Genomic DNA, 13,804 nt, shown 5'->3' with positions numbered 1-13,804 from the left:
TACAGATATCGAGTCGGTGTACACACGATGATCCATCTTGGTTCGGTCCAAACTTATATAGCCTGCCCATGGATGGATGGATCATAGATACTATCACATCACAAGCATGTCTCTCGCGAAGCTCCAAGACCATGTCCAGTCATGGCAGATCTATATCGAGCGCAACCCACTCATCATCCTGCTCCTCGTCCTGAGCATCTGGCTATTCGGCTACTGGAACCGAAACGTCCGTCCTTCTCCACTCACAATGCATGGACATACAACACCTTCTGACACAGAAACCAGACTCCAAACCCATCCAAACATGCCCCAGATCCATACCGGGGGTATCCCCCCATCGACCCCCTCCCTGACTTCGACTGGCAGACGACCGAACCACTGGTCTTCCGGCCATTCAAACCAAAATACCACTTAACAATGGGTCTGTCTACCCCTCCCGACCACTCCGCCGGCGCAGGCGCAGGCGCAGCTACAATTACAGACCTCACAGCTAACTAACCCACCCCCCAGCCCTCTCAACCCTGGACCCATCAGCCCTCATCCCCATGGACAAGACATACAAGCAACGAATGGCACACCGCGCCACCCTCCTCCAAGCCCACCGAGACGTCATCCTCGGCGTCAACGACCCCTCCTGCCCCCGCACCCGCGCCGCAGTCAGCGAGCTCTACACCTTCCTGCTATCCACCTATCTCCCCACGCGGTATCCACGCATGTTCCGCCTCTCCACGCCCGCAGGAGGCAAGCCCCTCCTCGAGAACCGGGTCACGGGCCGCGTCGTCCCCGCGATATTCGACGCAGACGCAGATGCCAGTGGTAGTGGCAGTGGCAGTGAACCAACCATCGAGGCGCTGGAGACGCTCGGCCAGATCGTCGACGAGGACTTTCTCATCCTGCTACCGGAGGTAGAGGCGGAGGTCAAAGTGGATGGCGATGACAAGCGCGCGGATTCGCACGCACCCGAGCGCTACATCCTCGAGGCATACACGGCCTACTTCCCCTCTGGGTTTGACACGCGCACGAAGCTGGGCCGCCGGCTGGCGGAGATCCACGAGCCGGTGCCGGGGTACGCGGCGACGCTGGAGCGGAGCATGGACCGGTTCTTTGCGCGGCTGGAGGTGGGGAGGTTTGTGCAGCGGGTGAACTGGAGTGTGACAACGGGGACGGGACTTTTTGCTGCGTTTGGGGGCGTTCACGGATCCGGGGCTGAGGGGAACGGGGACGGGATTCAGCCGGGGGAGTTGGATGTCGATGCGGTGAGTTTTGGTTCTACGCTTCTACCCCGTGTGGAGAAAGAATTGTGAGCGAGGTAAGGGGCGGTGCTGATGGTGTCCTACAGACTGTTCTGCGGTGTGAGCGGCAGACGCTGCATCGGCTTCCACAGAGTAGGGCGCTGGTTTTTGCGTTCCATACGTATACGTATCCGATTCGCGCGGTGAAGGAGGAAGGGCTGGGTGATGAGCTGGCGACGGCTATTGATGGGATGAAGGAAGGGAATGTGCCCGAAATCCATTGGTATAAGCGGGCGTCTGTCTGGGGAGAGGCGGTCAAGCATTATCTGCGGAGTTGAAGTGCATTTATTATCGTTATTGCTTGCTATCTAGAGCACAGCTGGCCCAATCGTGGCACAGAAAATCTACTCCAGACGCTGAATGACCTTGATGAGATCCGCCGTCACGCCCATGGCGGTCACATCGCCGCCGGCACCGGCTCCCTGCACAATGAGTGGGTTGCTGCCGTACCGCTTCGTGTAGAAGCTGATGATGTTGTCGCTACCCTTGAGTCCCGCAATAGCGCTGTCCTTGTTGAACTGCTGCAGTCCAACGCGCACCTCCTTCTTGCCCACATCGATGCTGCCGACATACCGCACAACCTTACCCTGCTTCTCGGCTCCCTCCTTGATGGCAGCCATCTGCGCATCGAACTCAGGCAGCCGCGTCATGAACTGCGCGATGCCGTCGGCCGTCGAGGGCAACGAGGCCAGCTCGGCGGGGATGAGCGACTCAATGGGGAACGAGTCCGGGCCCTGGACGTCGAGGCCAGCAATGCGCGCCAGGATGGTCAGCTTGCGCGCGACGTCCATGCCGTTGAGGTCGTCGCGCGGGTCGGGCTCCGTGTAGCCCAGCTCCTTGGCCTGGGCAACGACCTCGCTCCACTTGGCGGACGAGGCGCCGCCGACGGGCGCGAAGGTGTTGAACAGGAACGACAGCGTGCCGGAGAACACGCCTTCGATGCGGGTGACCTCGTCGCCCGTGGCAACGAGATCGCGCAGCGTCGAGATGACGGGCAGGCCGGCGCCGACGGTGCTCTCGTGGTACACCAGCGCCTTACCCTGCGCGGCGGAGGCGAAGATATCTTTCCATAGCGCCAGGTCTGAGGAGAAACCCTTCTTGTTCGGGGTGACGATGGAGATGCCCTTGCGGAGGAAGATGGGGTAGGAGCTGGCCAGGGTCGGGTCGCTGGTGTTGTCGACCAGGATGGAGCGGCCGGGGGCGGACGCGAGGTACGAGGCGATCTCCTCTGGGGACAGAGGGCCCGACTTGGTCAGCGAGGAGTTCTCGGTGGCCGCCTTCCAGTCACCAGCGGGGATGGCGGGGGAGTAGGCCGGTGTCGGGGCCAGGAAAGTCTGCGTCGAACGGGCCAGGAAGATCAGCTTGGGGGCATTGGGGAGATGGGCGAGTTGGCTAAGGAAGGCGGTTCCAACACCACCGACGCCTACCAGCAATATTAGCAATGGGGATGAGGCGAGCTTGTAGGTTGATGCGTGACGCATCACTCACCGATGACACCGAGATAGATGTTAGACATGGTCAATTGTGAGGGTATAGTCGAGAGATGCTACAAGCAGCAGTATAGACAATCAAGAATCGAATCCAATTACTTTTTGGGAAAGGAATGGAAAACAGACAACGAAAGAAAGATACTTTAAGCAGTCAATCAATATGGACGAAGATGAATTAGAAAAAGGAAGCAAAAGTGATCCATCGATCGTGGGGTCGCGGGGCAGCGATTATCGGCCTGAGGCATAGCCCGCAGCACGACAACGGCGCCTTATCTAATCGCCAATTCTTCAGCAGCTTCACTCTCTATATCTATCTACTCCAACTCTCCCCCTTCCCCATCAAACACTCCCCATCCCATCCAACCTCCAACAACAAGCGCAATCCTACCACAAATGTCAGATCCCTCTCTCTACGGCGCCCCGCGTCATAAAAAACCAACATCCCAATCCACCGCCCCCTCCGCCTCCACCCTCGCCTTCACAAGCCAACTCTCCTCCCTACTCTCCAAGACCGCCGACTCAACCTCCACCCGCGGCCGCCCACGACCCTCCAAATCCACCAAATCCGACATCTTCAGCGTACACAACAAAGGGGCCCAGAAGCGCGCGGCCGCGGACCTCCGCGACGATGACGACGACGACAGCGGCACGGCCATGGCGCAGGTGCACAAGCGCACGCAGGACATCGGCGCCGTCGACGCGGCGGCGTTGCACCGCTCGAAGCGGCGTCTGCAGGAGAAAGCGCGGGTCTACGAGGATCTGAAGAGTGGGTTGTATCTGGCTGGGGATAGTGATGAGGACACACCAGGGACGCGGGAGGAAGATTATCTGGCTCGGCTGCGGAGGAAGGAGAGGGAGGGGTTGATTGATTTTGACCGGAAGTGGGCCGATGCGCAGCGGGCGAAGGGGTCTGATGATGGATCTGAAGATGGAGGTGAAGAGGAAGGGGAGGATGATGATGACAATGCGTCGATTGTGTCGTATGAAGATGAGCTGGGGCGGACGCGGCGCGGGACTCGGGCGGAAGCCGCACGCGCTGCGGTCGCCAGGGCGCAGGAGGCCGGCGAGGCTCGTGGCCCGGAGCGCTGGCGTCCCGCGCGGCCGGAGAATTTGATCTACGGGGCTGCGGTGCAGGCGGAGGCGTTTAGTTTGTCGTCCACTGCGGCGGCGGAGATGGCCTCGCTGGCTGCGCGGCGGGACCGCTCGCCTACGCCACCGGAGGAGACGCATTACGATGCGGAGGCGGAGGTGCGGAACCGCGGGACGGGATTCTACGCTTTTGCTAGAGATGAGGAGACAAGGAGGAAGCAGATGGAGGAGCTGATGAGTGCGAGAGAGGAGACGCAGAGGGAGCGTGAGGCGAGGCAGGCGAGACGGGCCCAGCGCGAGCGCGTGAAGGATGAGCGGAGGAGGCAGATCGAGGAGCTTCGGACGAGGAGATGGGCAGAGACGTTTTTGGCTGGACTAGGGGATCTGGGAGCGTTGAGGGCGGATGCTCAATGATAGTTGACTTTTACGCACTGTACTCTGCTTTTCTATATGATACCCCCTTACAGATATCGAATTTTGTGATTGTGATTATAGGCCTCGGCCTGTATAGATGCTTCATCAGGATAGCAAGGTATCCTCCCACATAGCCATCGCTAGAGTAAGCCGCTCAGTCATCAACATTTCTCATCAGTCATGGCGCATAAATCATGAGTATTTCCTATTATTCAAACTCGAACCAACACTCTCCTCACAACCTGCTCAAGGTCGTCTTCCGCGCGTCTCGGCAAGCTCCGTGATGGTCTCCACGAAGGCTTGCGCGTCTGCCAAACACATTAGTACTATGATTACAGACAGAACTGTGAAACCTACCAGCGCGGTTTGTGAACTGCAGGATGTGCTCTCCCCTCGACGTTTTTCTCGGCGAGTAATCTGTCGAGAACATGAAGATGTGCTGTTGGATCTCACGTAGCAGGACTATCTTGGAGCCAGGCCGATACTGGATCCAGTTGCGGGCGCCAATGTGCTCGGTGATGAAGGCAGTCCAGACGGGTGCACTATGCGCAGGAAAAAAAAAAAAAAAAGGATCAGGCTGAAGTCTAGGGATATCAGGGGGGTGTTTCGCTACATACCGTTTCATCTCGCCTTTGTGGACCGAGGCCTGCAGTCGCACGGCTTTGGAGACTCTGTCGCGGTACACGCGCAAGGCGTGCAGATAATCGTCGTCGAGAATTTGTCTGCCAGTCCGTGTTGGTAAATATCAGCAGTCAGACACTTTTTTTTAATGGAGGGGGGGAGCTTACCCGCCAAAGAGTTCCTCTTCTTTATCCAGCTCGTAGTCGCGAATGCCCTCTACCGGCCGACCTCCGTCCTGCGAGCGCAGGGCGAGAAATGTGCAGAAGAACAACACCATTTCTATCTCAACGTATCAGTTATCTTCCTGTAATTGACATAAGGTGAAGACATACGTTCAATGGCGCTGAACTTGAGGTTCGCCCACAGTTCGAGTTCGCTCCCCCCATGCCGTCGCCGACACAGGTTGAGACAGGAGCCAACCCGGACGATCTCCAAGAGGTTCAAAGGTAAGCAGAAATATTCGCTTGGTCGTGAGGTGTGGGGAGCCTTGCACACGATCCGTACTCGATTATCGTCCTCCCGAAGGTAGAAGTAGACTCGCAGGTCCGAGTCGCCGGTGAACGCCCTGCTATGATTAACGGCTTGTTGTATGACTCGCTTAGCGTATAATAGGACTCACAGTTGGAAGAGTTCCTCAAACTCCATTTCACTCAGCCATCGCTTGAGCCCAGGCTGATGGTCTCCGAGACATTCCGACCTGGGAGGCAAAGATCAGTACCTGAACAGTAAGAAATCATTAACTCTCCTCACCTGTCGCCTCGATTGGGGATCGGCGTCATTGTGATTTCCTCCAGGAACACCCGCTTAGCCCAATGATCGCTCGTCATCGCATTAGAGTCGGATTGGCTGGTTGTGGTTGTGGAACCAGTCAGAGGCGACCCCGGCGCATCTGGCGCCGAGGGTGGGATATCTGAAAATGTCGCTGACGAAGGCGACAGAGGCGAATGCGGCGAATGCGGCGAATGCGGCGAGCGATGAGAGGGTCTCGCCCGTTCATAAGACCTGCGATTGCGAGGTCGCCGATCACTCACTGGGCTTCCTGGATCGGCGCTGGTACTGCTCGAAGAAGGGCTACTCATCGAAAGCCTGCTGAAGCGTGTCGTCAGACGGTCCTCTTGCTGTATGAGGAGTCCTTTCAAGAAGTTGCGTAAGCTATTCAAGCGCGAGATATCCGAAAGGTTGCTACCGTTGAAAAAAGAAAAAAAATCAGTTTTAGCGGACGAGATAGCGGTCAATGGGGTTACAAACACACCCCTTGATCAGATCTTCCAGGTGTCCCAGGAACGCCTTGTACTTGACCAGCCGCGAGGGCAGAGGTTCATGCGACTCCTTGCGAAAAAACGAGCTGAGTTCGAGCCATGTGCGTTTGTAATTGTCGCGATTCGATCCTGTTCGCGCTTCAATGTCACCGAAGAAATCGACAATGTCTTCCAGCGTATATTTCAAGCTGGTCTGCACGAGTTCCAGATCGGGCTCGGCTGCTTTCACGGTGCGTCGATAAAGGCGATTCTTGGTGAGGTCGTCCAGGCTCTTTAGCGACGTACTGATGTTATAGAGATCAGCAATGAGAGCAGTGATCTCTGTCGCATGTTCATCCAGAGGATCGCGGAGCATACGAAAACCGGCTGCCACATCCTCTGCGTTGTCGGCTGATGTTCGCAAAGCCATTTTGAGTTCTCACATCACCGAGCGGCGGTCATGTAGCGGGGTTTTTTTCTTTTCTTTTTTCCTTTCCAGAAAAGTTGATTGGTTTTATATACGGCTGTCAACTTGTCAAGGACAGAAGGGATTGTCGAGATTGAGAAACAAGTAGTCGAGGTGGGAAAGCATATACACAGGGATTGCAGGAAAGTGTGTAGTTGCTATCGGACTGGATTTACATGGAAGAGGATACAAATTGTGTTCTGCTCACCGTTGGAGAGAGAGAGGGAAAGAGTTAGAATCGGAGGGGCACGCAACGACCAGCTCAGACGAAGATCGGACTATTACTGTTTGAAAAATAATGGTGTTGTGTTATCGGTGGGATCAGCCCTCGGATGCATGTCGACTTAGAGGCTCCAGTAGTTAGTAGTAGATCGTAGTGGTGGAAGGGAGAAGAAGCGACAAAAAGAAGCTTCTGTCCAAACAACAACCCCGGACACAAAGGAAGCAAACAGGTGAACAAACAAACGCTATGTCTTGGACTAGAGGCTTGAAGAATAGAAGGAAGAATAAAAGATAGAAGAAGAACGATATGAAGCGGACAGTAAAAAAATACTCTGGAGAGTCAAGAATCCTCAAGTGGGGCACAAGATCTGAGTCAAAAGAGTGTCAACGGTCTATTCCAGCGATATATCTAGAAGGTAAATAGATAGTTAGACAGTTGGAGACCCTGAGTTGTCTCGTCTCAAAGATCCTCAGACCCCAATTCCTCTGCGGCTCTGGAGCGAAACCCCCCAGCAAAAGATAGATTCCTCCCTCGGGCCGTCTAATCAAAGTGGTCGACGTGGTCGTGCAGAGGACAGGCTTTGAGGACCAATAATGGAGGAGGTTGTTGATGTCGGCCACTCCGCGACCTTAGGAGGATCCAGGTAACAGTTAGGCTCTCTGTCGAGGGTATACTCCGTAGCCTAGACAGTCCGTAGAGATTAGAACAAGCCATGACGATCGATAAGATGAAGAGTTTCAAAGCCTTCTGTCAGTCACTGTCAGCGTATAAAGTTGACACTGACAAGCAACTCTAAACGATTCTACCTCGCATTCCTTGCAGATCCCGAGACAGACACTATCGGTTTCTCAATTCTCATCATCAATGATCAATCAGCCTGAGTTCTTGGCGGGGCTAATCCGAGTTCGATGGACAGAATATCCTTTGAAAGAGAAGCATTGTAGTAGGTAGATATAGATCGACCATGAGGCTACATGAGCCCAAGGCATCAAGGCAGCCGTCGGAGATATCGGAGCTGCGACGCGTCCACTTGCAAATCGCCACACGTAAACAAATGGGCCCCGCGTCATTCTGCGGGAGCTTGGGCCACATCGCTGAGCTGCAAGATTCGACTCTTTGTAAGTCTCAACTCTCCTCTCAGCTGTCCATCATCCCCAAATAAAATAAACAACATGGTGGAAAGGATGCGGTTGATTAAGCTAGTATACAGCATCTTGCTTGCTTCATTCAAATCGCTTTCTGCATCCCCAGTCATTATCCCTCCGCCCCGGGCTCAAACCAGGGGTTAACCTCTTCCCTGGTTCAAGTCCAGTGTAATCCAGTCCGTACAGTAAACAACATTTCCCATTGAGAATCCTTCATGAACAGAAAAGCAAGTCGAGAAACCACCGTCATCCCATCCCAGAAGCCGTTGGAGACAAAACAAAGAGAGAGAAAAAAAAAGAAAGGAGTATAGAGAGAAAACCGACGAATACAAGTTAGACAAGCAGTGAAACACGACTCAACAACGCCATTCGGTCCAGACACTCAAGACCTATGAACGAAAGGAGACAATTTAAGAGGATTCCTCTTCGTCTTCTTCCTGCGCAGCCTGTTTCAAGATTGTTGTCAGAGAGTGAATCCATTTCGAAGTCAGATGGTAATAGGATAACTCACGTTGTAGCTCGCCTTCTCATCCTCGTAACGCTTCTTATCGGTGGCGGCCTTCTCCTCGTAGGGCCGGCGCTCGCTGTCGCTCAGGGCCTTCCATCTCTCTCCCAGCATCTTGCCGACCTGGCCTGTAGCGAACATGAGCATCCACTGAAGAAAGCCTGCAAATGTTGAAAGATGAGAACTTACCGAAAGAGATACCGGGGTTCTCCTCGCGAACCTTGTCACGGTTGTCGTTGGCGAAGAACATGTAGGCGGAAAGACCACGCTTGGGGGCATTGGGGTCTGCGACGGCTGTTAGTCAAGCGACGGTGCGCCCAGCAGGACACACAAAACATACCCTTCTTCTTTCTCTCGACACGCTTGGTCTTGGTGCGGGTGGAGGTCTTTTCCTTAGGCATTGTGAAGGGGACTGTAGAGGAGAGGTGTTAGAGAGCTGTCAATTGAAAGAGGAATTTCGAACAGGAAAGACTGAAGAAGTCGACAAGTATCCAAGGGGGGATCAAAGAGACGAGACCAAAGCCAGAGGATGGGGGTTGAGGGGAGATTGCTCGAGTGCGCGCAGAAGCTGGGTGGTGCGCGCGCCCACAAACAGCGCTCGCGGTCGCAAGTCCGGCAATGACACGAGAAGGAAAAATCGCGCATCGAAAAACTCACCTGAGATTTGACTCGGAGAAGAATTAGAGGATTCAAAAATTAGAATCGACAATTTTGGCCTGGAGAGGAAGAATATCAGTTTGGTGCTGTCTTTCGCCTTGGGAACTATATGATTGCGGTCGCAGATGCGCGACAGGGAGATCTCGCAGCCATGAAGGAAAAATCGAGCAAATGACGCTTGCAAAAAGACATTCAAGATGAAGACAAGCAGATGCGATGAGAAATAATAATTGGGTTGTGTGGTTGAGAAAGTGTCTTAATATGAGAATGTTTATAAGGGAACTCACCGATTCGGATATGTAGTACTTTTTTGTATGGGGAGAGGATTTGTATGGTGAGAGGTAGTAGAGAGTGAGGGAGTGAGGGAATAGAGAGAGAGAGAGAGAGGAGGGAGAGTAGTAGTAGTAGGAGAGAGAGAGGGAGAGGAGGGCGCGAGGGAGACGGACGGGGACTGCGGGCCACCACCACCACCACCACCACCTTTCAATAATAATAACAACAATATAACCTAATACACTAGATACTACCTACTCCATACGTACCTCACTCAGTCTGGCGTGGGTTGGTTTGACTGGGAGGGAGGGGGGCAGCACAGGTAAGGGAATGGAATAGGAATAATACGAATCTTACCACCTACTACTGGCTCGACGGCCTACTGGGGAATGACTGGTATGGTACCATACCTGTCTCATACACTGCTTCTTTGGTTCGCTTCGACGCTTTCCCTGCGACTATTAGCAGCGGCCTTGGATTGCCCAGTCATTTCATGCAGAGCACATGGATCAAAATGTGATTACACACCCCTTTTGCTCCAATATACAGAGTATACCCGCCTGCTAAATGCTACTATCTTGTCTGACCCAATGATATAGGTTGCTCTCATCAAACAGACAGCAGTCCCAGATAGTATTCTGTAGAGAGCCCATTGCTTTGATGCAGCTCCACCATCATGGATGGGTATGGGAGATACCATACGGTCATAGTACGACTCACCACATCCACTCTCTCTGTCTCCCTACTAGCTGGTACCACAATACTAGCAGTACCTTTTCCATCACCGGAGAGAGCATGGTACCATATTCGTCCTCTAGGTAGGTTCTCCCTTCAGAGCACAGTGAGTAAACCGGGCACCTACCTACCTACCTACCATACGGAGTACGCATACGGAGTACATAACCTCAAACCCCCCCCCCTCCCCCCAGTAGGTAGTGAGAATAATATGGACGTTCTCTGTAGTACTGTTACTATTACACAAGAGAATGTATGTGCTACAGTCTCTACGGGGCTTGATACTACCGCAATACTGATTCAGCAGGTCCTGCATTCTTCGTTTACATATTGACCGACTCATCGAGTCTACTCATCCACTGATCTTAAAAGTCAAAAGAGGATACGTCTCACCCTTGAAGCAAACTAGGTTTCTTTGTCATGATACCATTGAGACTTGAAGTATCTACGGAGTATGACTAGGAATAAGCACTGTGGGTTCTTCAGTAATTCCCACTGCCTCTTGCTTTTATGTACACACCCAGGGCCGGGTGCCTTGGCGTAACCCGACTAGTGCTCATTATTGCTCTGCTGTTCTGCATTTCTCCTTTAAGAGAGTCCAATGGTATTCATCTAACTATGTTACTTTTGATTGTTTAATAATGTTTCCAGAATGGAAGAGAGAGTAGGATAAGGACTAAGGACAGTAGTAGTTTTACCTATCAATTGCCCTGGAGAGGAATGATATGCTCCGACTCTCTCTCATGCTTTCCCCCATATTATCATTCTTTTCTTTGTATCAGCTTCTCCTCTGAGCTCCTATCACTGCTTGCAGGCTGTCGTGAAGTACCGTTCACTGTCCAGTCTCAGATCCGTCAAGTAGTTAGGGATGAGCTCGCTTCATCGAGGCTCCGTCTGTTGTGCCCTTGAGTCTTCCAAAGGGTTGTTCGACAACGGCCAGGACCGTCGTTTGCATGTGTGGAATTATTTCACTTCAGTCCAATTTTAGCACAATATTGATTGATCAACGATCAAACCGCCGCCCTTGCTAGCGACCATAAATACCTTGATTTACCCGGTTTTACGTACGAATGGCGCAAGCAAGTATTGCAAAAGGTACTCAGGCCGCCGGCGCTGCAACAACCTCGAAGAATCTTGTGATTGAGCCTTGTCCTTGATTGAGAATGGAAATGCCCCAGCCCGTCGAACAGATGCTGCCAAAGTACTAGAGTCTGGACCGGTGGACGAGTCAGCTACTATGGGAGGTAGCGCCTCAGTACTATCAAGGATCACATCCACTGTCGATACAAAGGGCGTTCTTGTGTACTATGAAGATGGACCAAATGATAATACCTAATAATAAAAATAATAATAGTAATTAATAATCATTATTTCAACCAAAAGTCAATAACGTTCCGTCTCTACTCCGTATAATCGCAACCATTCTAGTTTATCTAGATCTCATCTCAAAGATTGATAGTGCCTCGCAGCATAAGAAGACCTTGAAATGGTAGATGGAAGCCAATACAGAGTGGATAAATAGAGAGCGCGGGCAGTCAGTGTACTCAGAGTAGTGTGCACATGGGTTGGAATGCAAGCCATGAGCCAAATACCACCACCGCCTGCTGATTTTTCAATACACTACTCGAAGCTCCAAGAAATAACTAACAGCTGGAGGTACTCCGTCGGTATCTACCTCGGTTGGGTATCCTACCTAGGAACGGAGCTCATACATACATGACTGTACCACGAAGAAAGGGGACCTGTAATAATAATGGAAACCAAGTAGAAACATACCTGTAAGTTGACTGTCAGCAGACAATGATACGAACTATCGTCTCTCAGGCTAATGAGGCGAGTCGTCATAGAGTGTGTCAGTTTTATTTGGTTCAGGTGGAAACACTGCCCGGTTCCCTCTGGGCTGATTATTTCCTTCATCAGCAGTGCGGTCGTTACTCCGTGCTCCGGAGTCTGTACAGCTTGTACAGCATCTTGTATGGTGTATTGTGCCTGTGCACCAGACAGCCCGGTCAGAGGCATCAGAGAGTTGGATCAAAATAAGACGCTGGTTTTAATGAATATACCTGCTGAGTTGTTTACTGCAATGCCGAAGGTTCTTATCTTTAGTTTCACTGCAAATCACTCGGACCAGGCATCTCCGGGCCCGTAGCATGAGGCAAATATTCCGTAGTTGTGGTGATTGACGAAGGATTCTTGTCGAGGACGGACCATGATGTCACGTGGGTCACTGAAGAGTGGGCGCGCGTCCGAAGCAGCTTCTTGAGAGCTCTCACACTGCGGCACTGTGCTCTATGAGTGTGGAGACATTTGAGTCTCTCCTTGCCTTTGTAATCATTGTATCCTACTCTGTAGATAGATCTACAAAAGATATTTTGTGGAGTTTTCTTTCAAAGATTAAGCGGGAGTATCATTGTGTCATAAGCGCTGCGTAGTCCAGTGTGGTCTATCCCAGTCTGAACCCCCAGAAGTTGGCGATATTCAAAATCATCGAAGGTCGGGTAGTGATAGCCTGATAGGATTCAAAGAGACAGAAATCTCCAAATATAACCACATTAGTCGTCATGTTCGTCCAGCACAAGTGCTGTAAGTGAATCATCTTCGGCCCAATTCACTCCGCTCCCCACAACAATAGCACTTGCGATGCTCTTCATCGTCTCCCATCTGGCTCTGCTCTTTCTTCGTTCAGATTCCAGCTCTTCCAGTTGCGCCCGAAGGTCCTCGTCCTGAAGATCTTCCCTCCACGACATATCGTCCTTCGTCATGTCCAGAAGCTGACCGACAAGTTCTTGGTTCCTCTGATTGAGCTGCAGATTCTGTACCTCTACATTGGATAACTCTCTCAATGTAGCATTGTCCGCAGTAGTCAGATTCTCATACGCCAAGGAAAGCACATCACGGCGATTGATCAGGGGTAAAAGAGCCCTGCAAACGATCAGCATCGAGTCGATTACCTTCCAAAGATACGCGTGGACTTGAGAGGGAAACAAATCGCGTTAGAAAGAGAGGAAGAGAAACAACCTTTCAGCAGGCGATGTGGCTCTCAGATGAACCGCTTTTAATGTAGGGTCGGTCATCAGAACAGTACCGACTGCTTTTTTCTTGACCGTATAAGTGGCCCTTGCCTCAAGCAGCTCACGTTCTGCCACTGCAAGTTGCTCATCTGGATTGTCGCCAGAGGATGATTCCAAATCTGAAAAATTAGCATGATAGATCTTTAAAGAAAGCGCTTTTAGATATCCCCAAAGTAAATATGTGAAGCTTACCCTCTTTGAGGAGTGCTGTTTCCAGCTCTTGTTCCTGGATTTGATCATAGAGGCGCAGAATTAATGCCTCCTTCTTGGACAACGAGATCACATCGCGAGGGTCATCAGCCGCAAGCTCCAGCAAGGAAACCTCACCAGGACTCAGGTGAGGCAGGGGTTGGATCTTTGCAGATGCCATCAAGCCGGACCTCGTGGCAGGTCGGGAATAGCATCTTGTGATATCTTTAGCCAAGCTAGCTCGCCTTTATTTTTTTTTTTTTTTCTCTTTTACCAACGGTCGGGGGGAAGCGGTGGAGAATCCCGGTTGTTGTCGCTGGCTGGTTCCGGGGGTGTGACACACTCTAAACATAGCCTGGGCTGGAGCTTCTCTGGGGCCTAGAAGGCTTGCGTTTA

At 52.1% G+C, this 13,804-nt stretch overlaps 6 protein-coding genes across 6 annotated transcripts, besides 5 other annotated features; 2 read left to right on the top strand and 4 right to left on the bottom strand.

Annotated features, from left to right (window-relative positions):
• Positions 1 to 106: 106 nt before the first annotated feature.
• On the top strand, positions 107 to 1,570 carry ACLA_039540 (heme-dependent oxidative N-demethylase family protein; the record flags this gene model as incomplete). The annotated part of the gene is made up of 4 exons (XM_001271164.1): positions 107 to 226; positions 286 to 421; positions 511 to 1,256; positions 1,340 to 1,570. 4 exons carry the CDS (start codon positions 107 to 109, stop codon positions 1,568 to 1,570), a joined length of 1,233 nt encoding a protein of 410 aa, XP_001271165.1.
• Positions 1,571 to 1,636: 66 nt separating this feature from the next.
• Positions 1,637 to 2,808, bottom strand: ACLA_039530 (homoserine dehydrogenase; the record flags this gene model as incomplete). Its single annotated transcript, XM_001271163.1, has 2 exons — positions 1,637 to 2,715; positions 2,781 to 2,808. The coding sequence occupies 2 exons, from the start codon at positions 2,806 to 2,808 to the stop codon at positions 1,637 to 1,639; spliced, it is 1,107 nt and encodes a 368-aa protein (XP_001271164.1).
• Positions 2,809 to 3,175: 367 nt separating this feature from the next.
• On the top strand, positions 3,176 to 4,285 carry ACLA_039520 (CCDC174 family protein; the record flags this gene model as incomplete). The annotated part of the gene is made up of 1 exon (XM_001271162.1): positions 3,176 to 4,285. The coding sequence occupies one exon, from the start codon at positions 3,176 to 3,178 to the stop codon at positions 4,283 to 4,285; it is 1,110 nt and encodes a 369-aa protein (XP_001271163.1).
• A 246-nt stretch (positions 4,286 to 4,531) lies between these two features.
• ACLA_039510 (uncharacterized protein) lies at positions 4,532 to 6,574 on the bottom strand (the record flags this gene model as incomplete). Its single annotated transcript, XM_001271161.1, has 8 exons — positions 4,532 to 4,593; positions 4,643 to 4,827; positions 4,903 to 5,007; positions 5,074 to 5,185; positions 5,239 to 5,471; positions 5,526 to 5,603; positions 5,657 to 6,088; positions 6,159 to 6,574. The coding sequence occupies 8 exons, from the start codon at positions 6,572 to 6,574 to the stop codon at positions 4,532 to 4,534; spliced, it is 1,623 nt and encodes a 540-aa protein (XP_001271162.1).
• Positions 5,847 to 5,877: a microsatellite.
• A 1,814-nt stretch (positions 6,575 to 8,388) lies between the features above and the next one.
• Positions 8,389 to 8,884, bottom strand: nhp6 (high-mobility group nucleosome-binding protein; the record flags this gene model as incomplete). The annotated part of the gene is made up of 4 exons (XM_001271160.1): positions 8,389 to 8,424; positions 8,490 to 8,611; positions 8,673 to 8,768; positions 8,824 to 8,884. The coding sequence occupies 4 exons, from the start codon at positions 8,882 to 8,884 to the stop codon at positions 8,389 to 8,391; spliced, it is 315 nt and encodes a 104-aa protein (XP_001271161.1).
• Positions 8,885 to 9,450: 566 nt separating this feature from the next.
• Positions 9,451 to 9,482: a microsatellite.
• A 116-nt stretch (positions 9,483 to 9,598) lies between these two features.
• Positions 9,599 to 9,621: a microsatellite.
• A 667-nt stretch (positions 9,622 to 10,288) lies between these two features.
• Positions 10,289 to 10,312: a microsatellite.
• A 1,157-nt stretch (positions 10,313 to 11,469) lies between these two features.
• Positions 11,470 to 11,513: a microsatellite.
• Positions 11,514 to 12,700: 1,187 nt separating this feature from the next.
• ACLA_039490 (centromere protein H) lies at positions 12,701 to 13,589 on the bottom strand (the record flags this gene model as incomplete). Its single annotated transcript, XM_001271159.1, has 3 exons — positions 12,701 to 13,070; positions 13,167 to 13,338; positions 13,412 to 13,589. 3 exons carry the CDS (start codon positions 13,587 to 13,589, stop codon positions 12,701 to 12,703), a joined length of 720 nt encoding a protein of 239 aa, XP_001271160.1.
• Between the last annotated feature and the right edge of the window lie 215 nt (positions 13,590 to 13,804).

Source organism: Aspergillus clavatus, genomic scaffold, assembly GCF_000002715.2.
Source record: "Aspergillus clavatus NRRL 1 1099423829802 genomic scaffold, whole genome shotgun sequence".
NCBI classification, from domain to species: domain Eukaryota; kingdom Fungi; phylum Ascomycota; class Eurotiomycetes; order Eurotiales; family Aspergillaceae; genus Aspergillus; species Aspergillus clavatus.
Note: the sequence above shows the minus strand (reverse complement) of the source record. Positions and strands in the feature narration are given on the sequence as shown.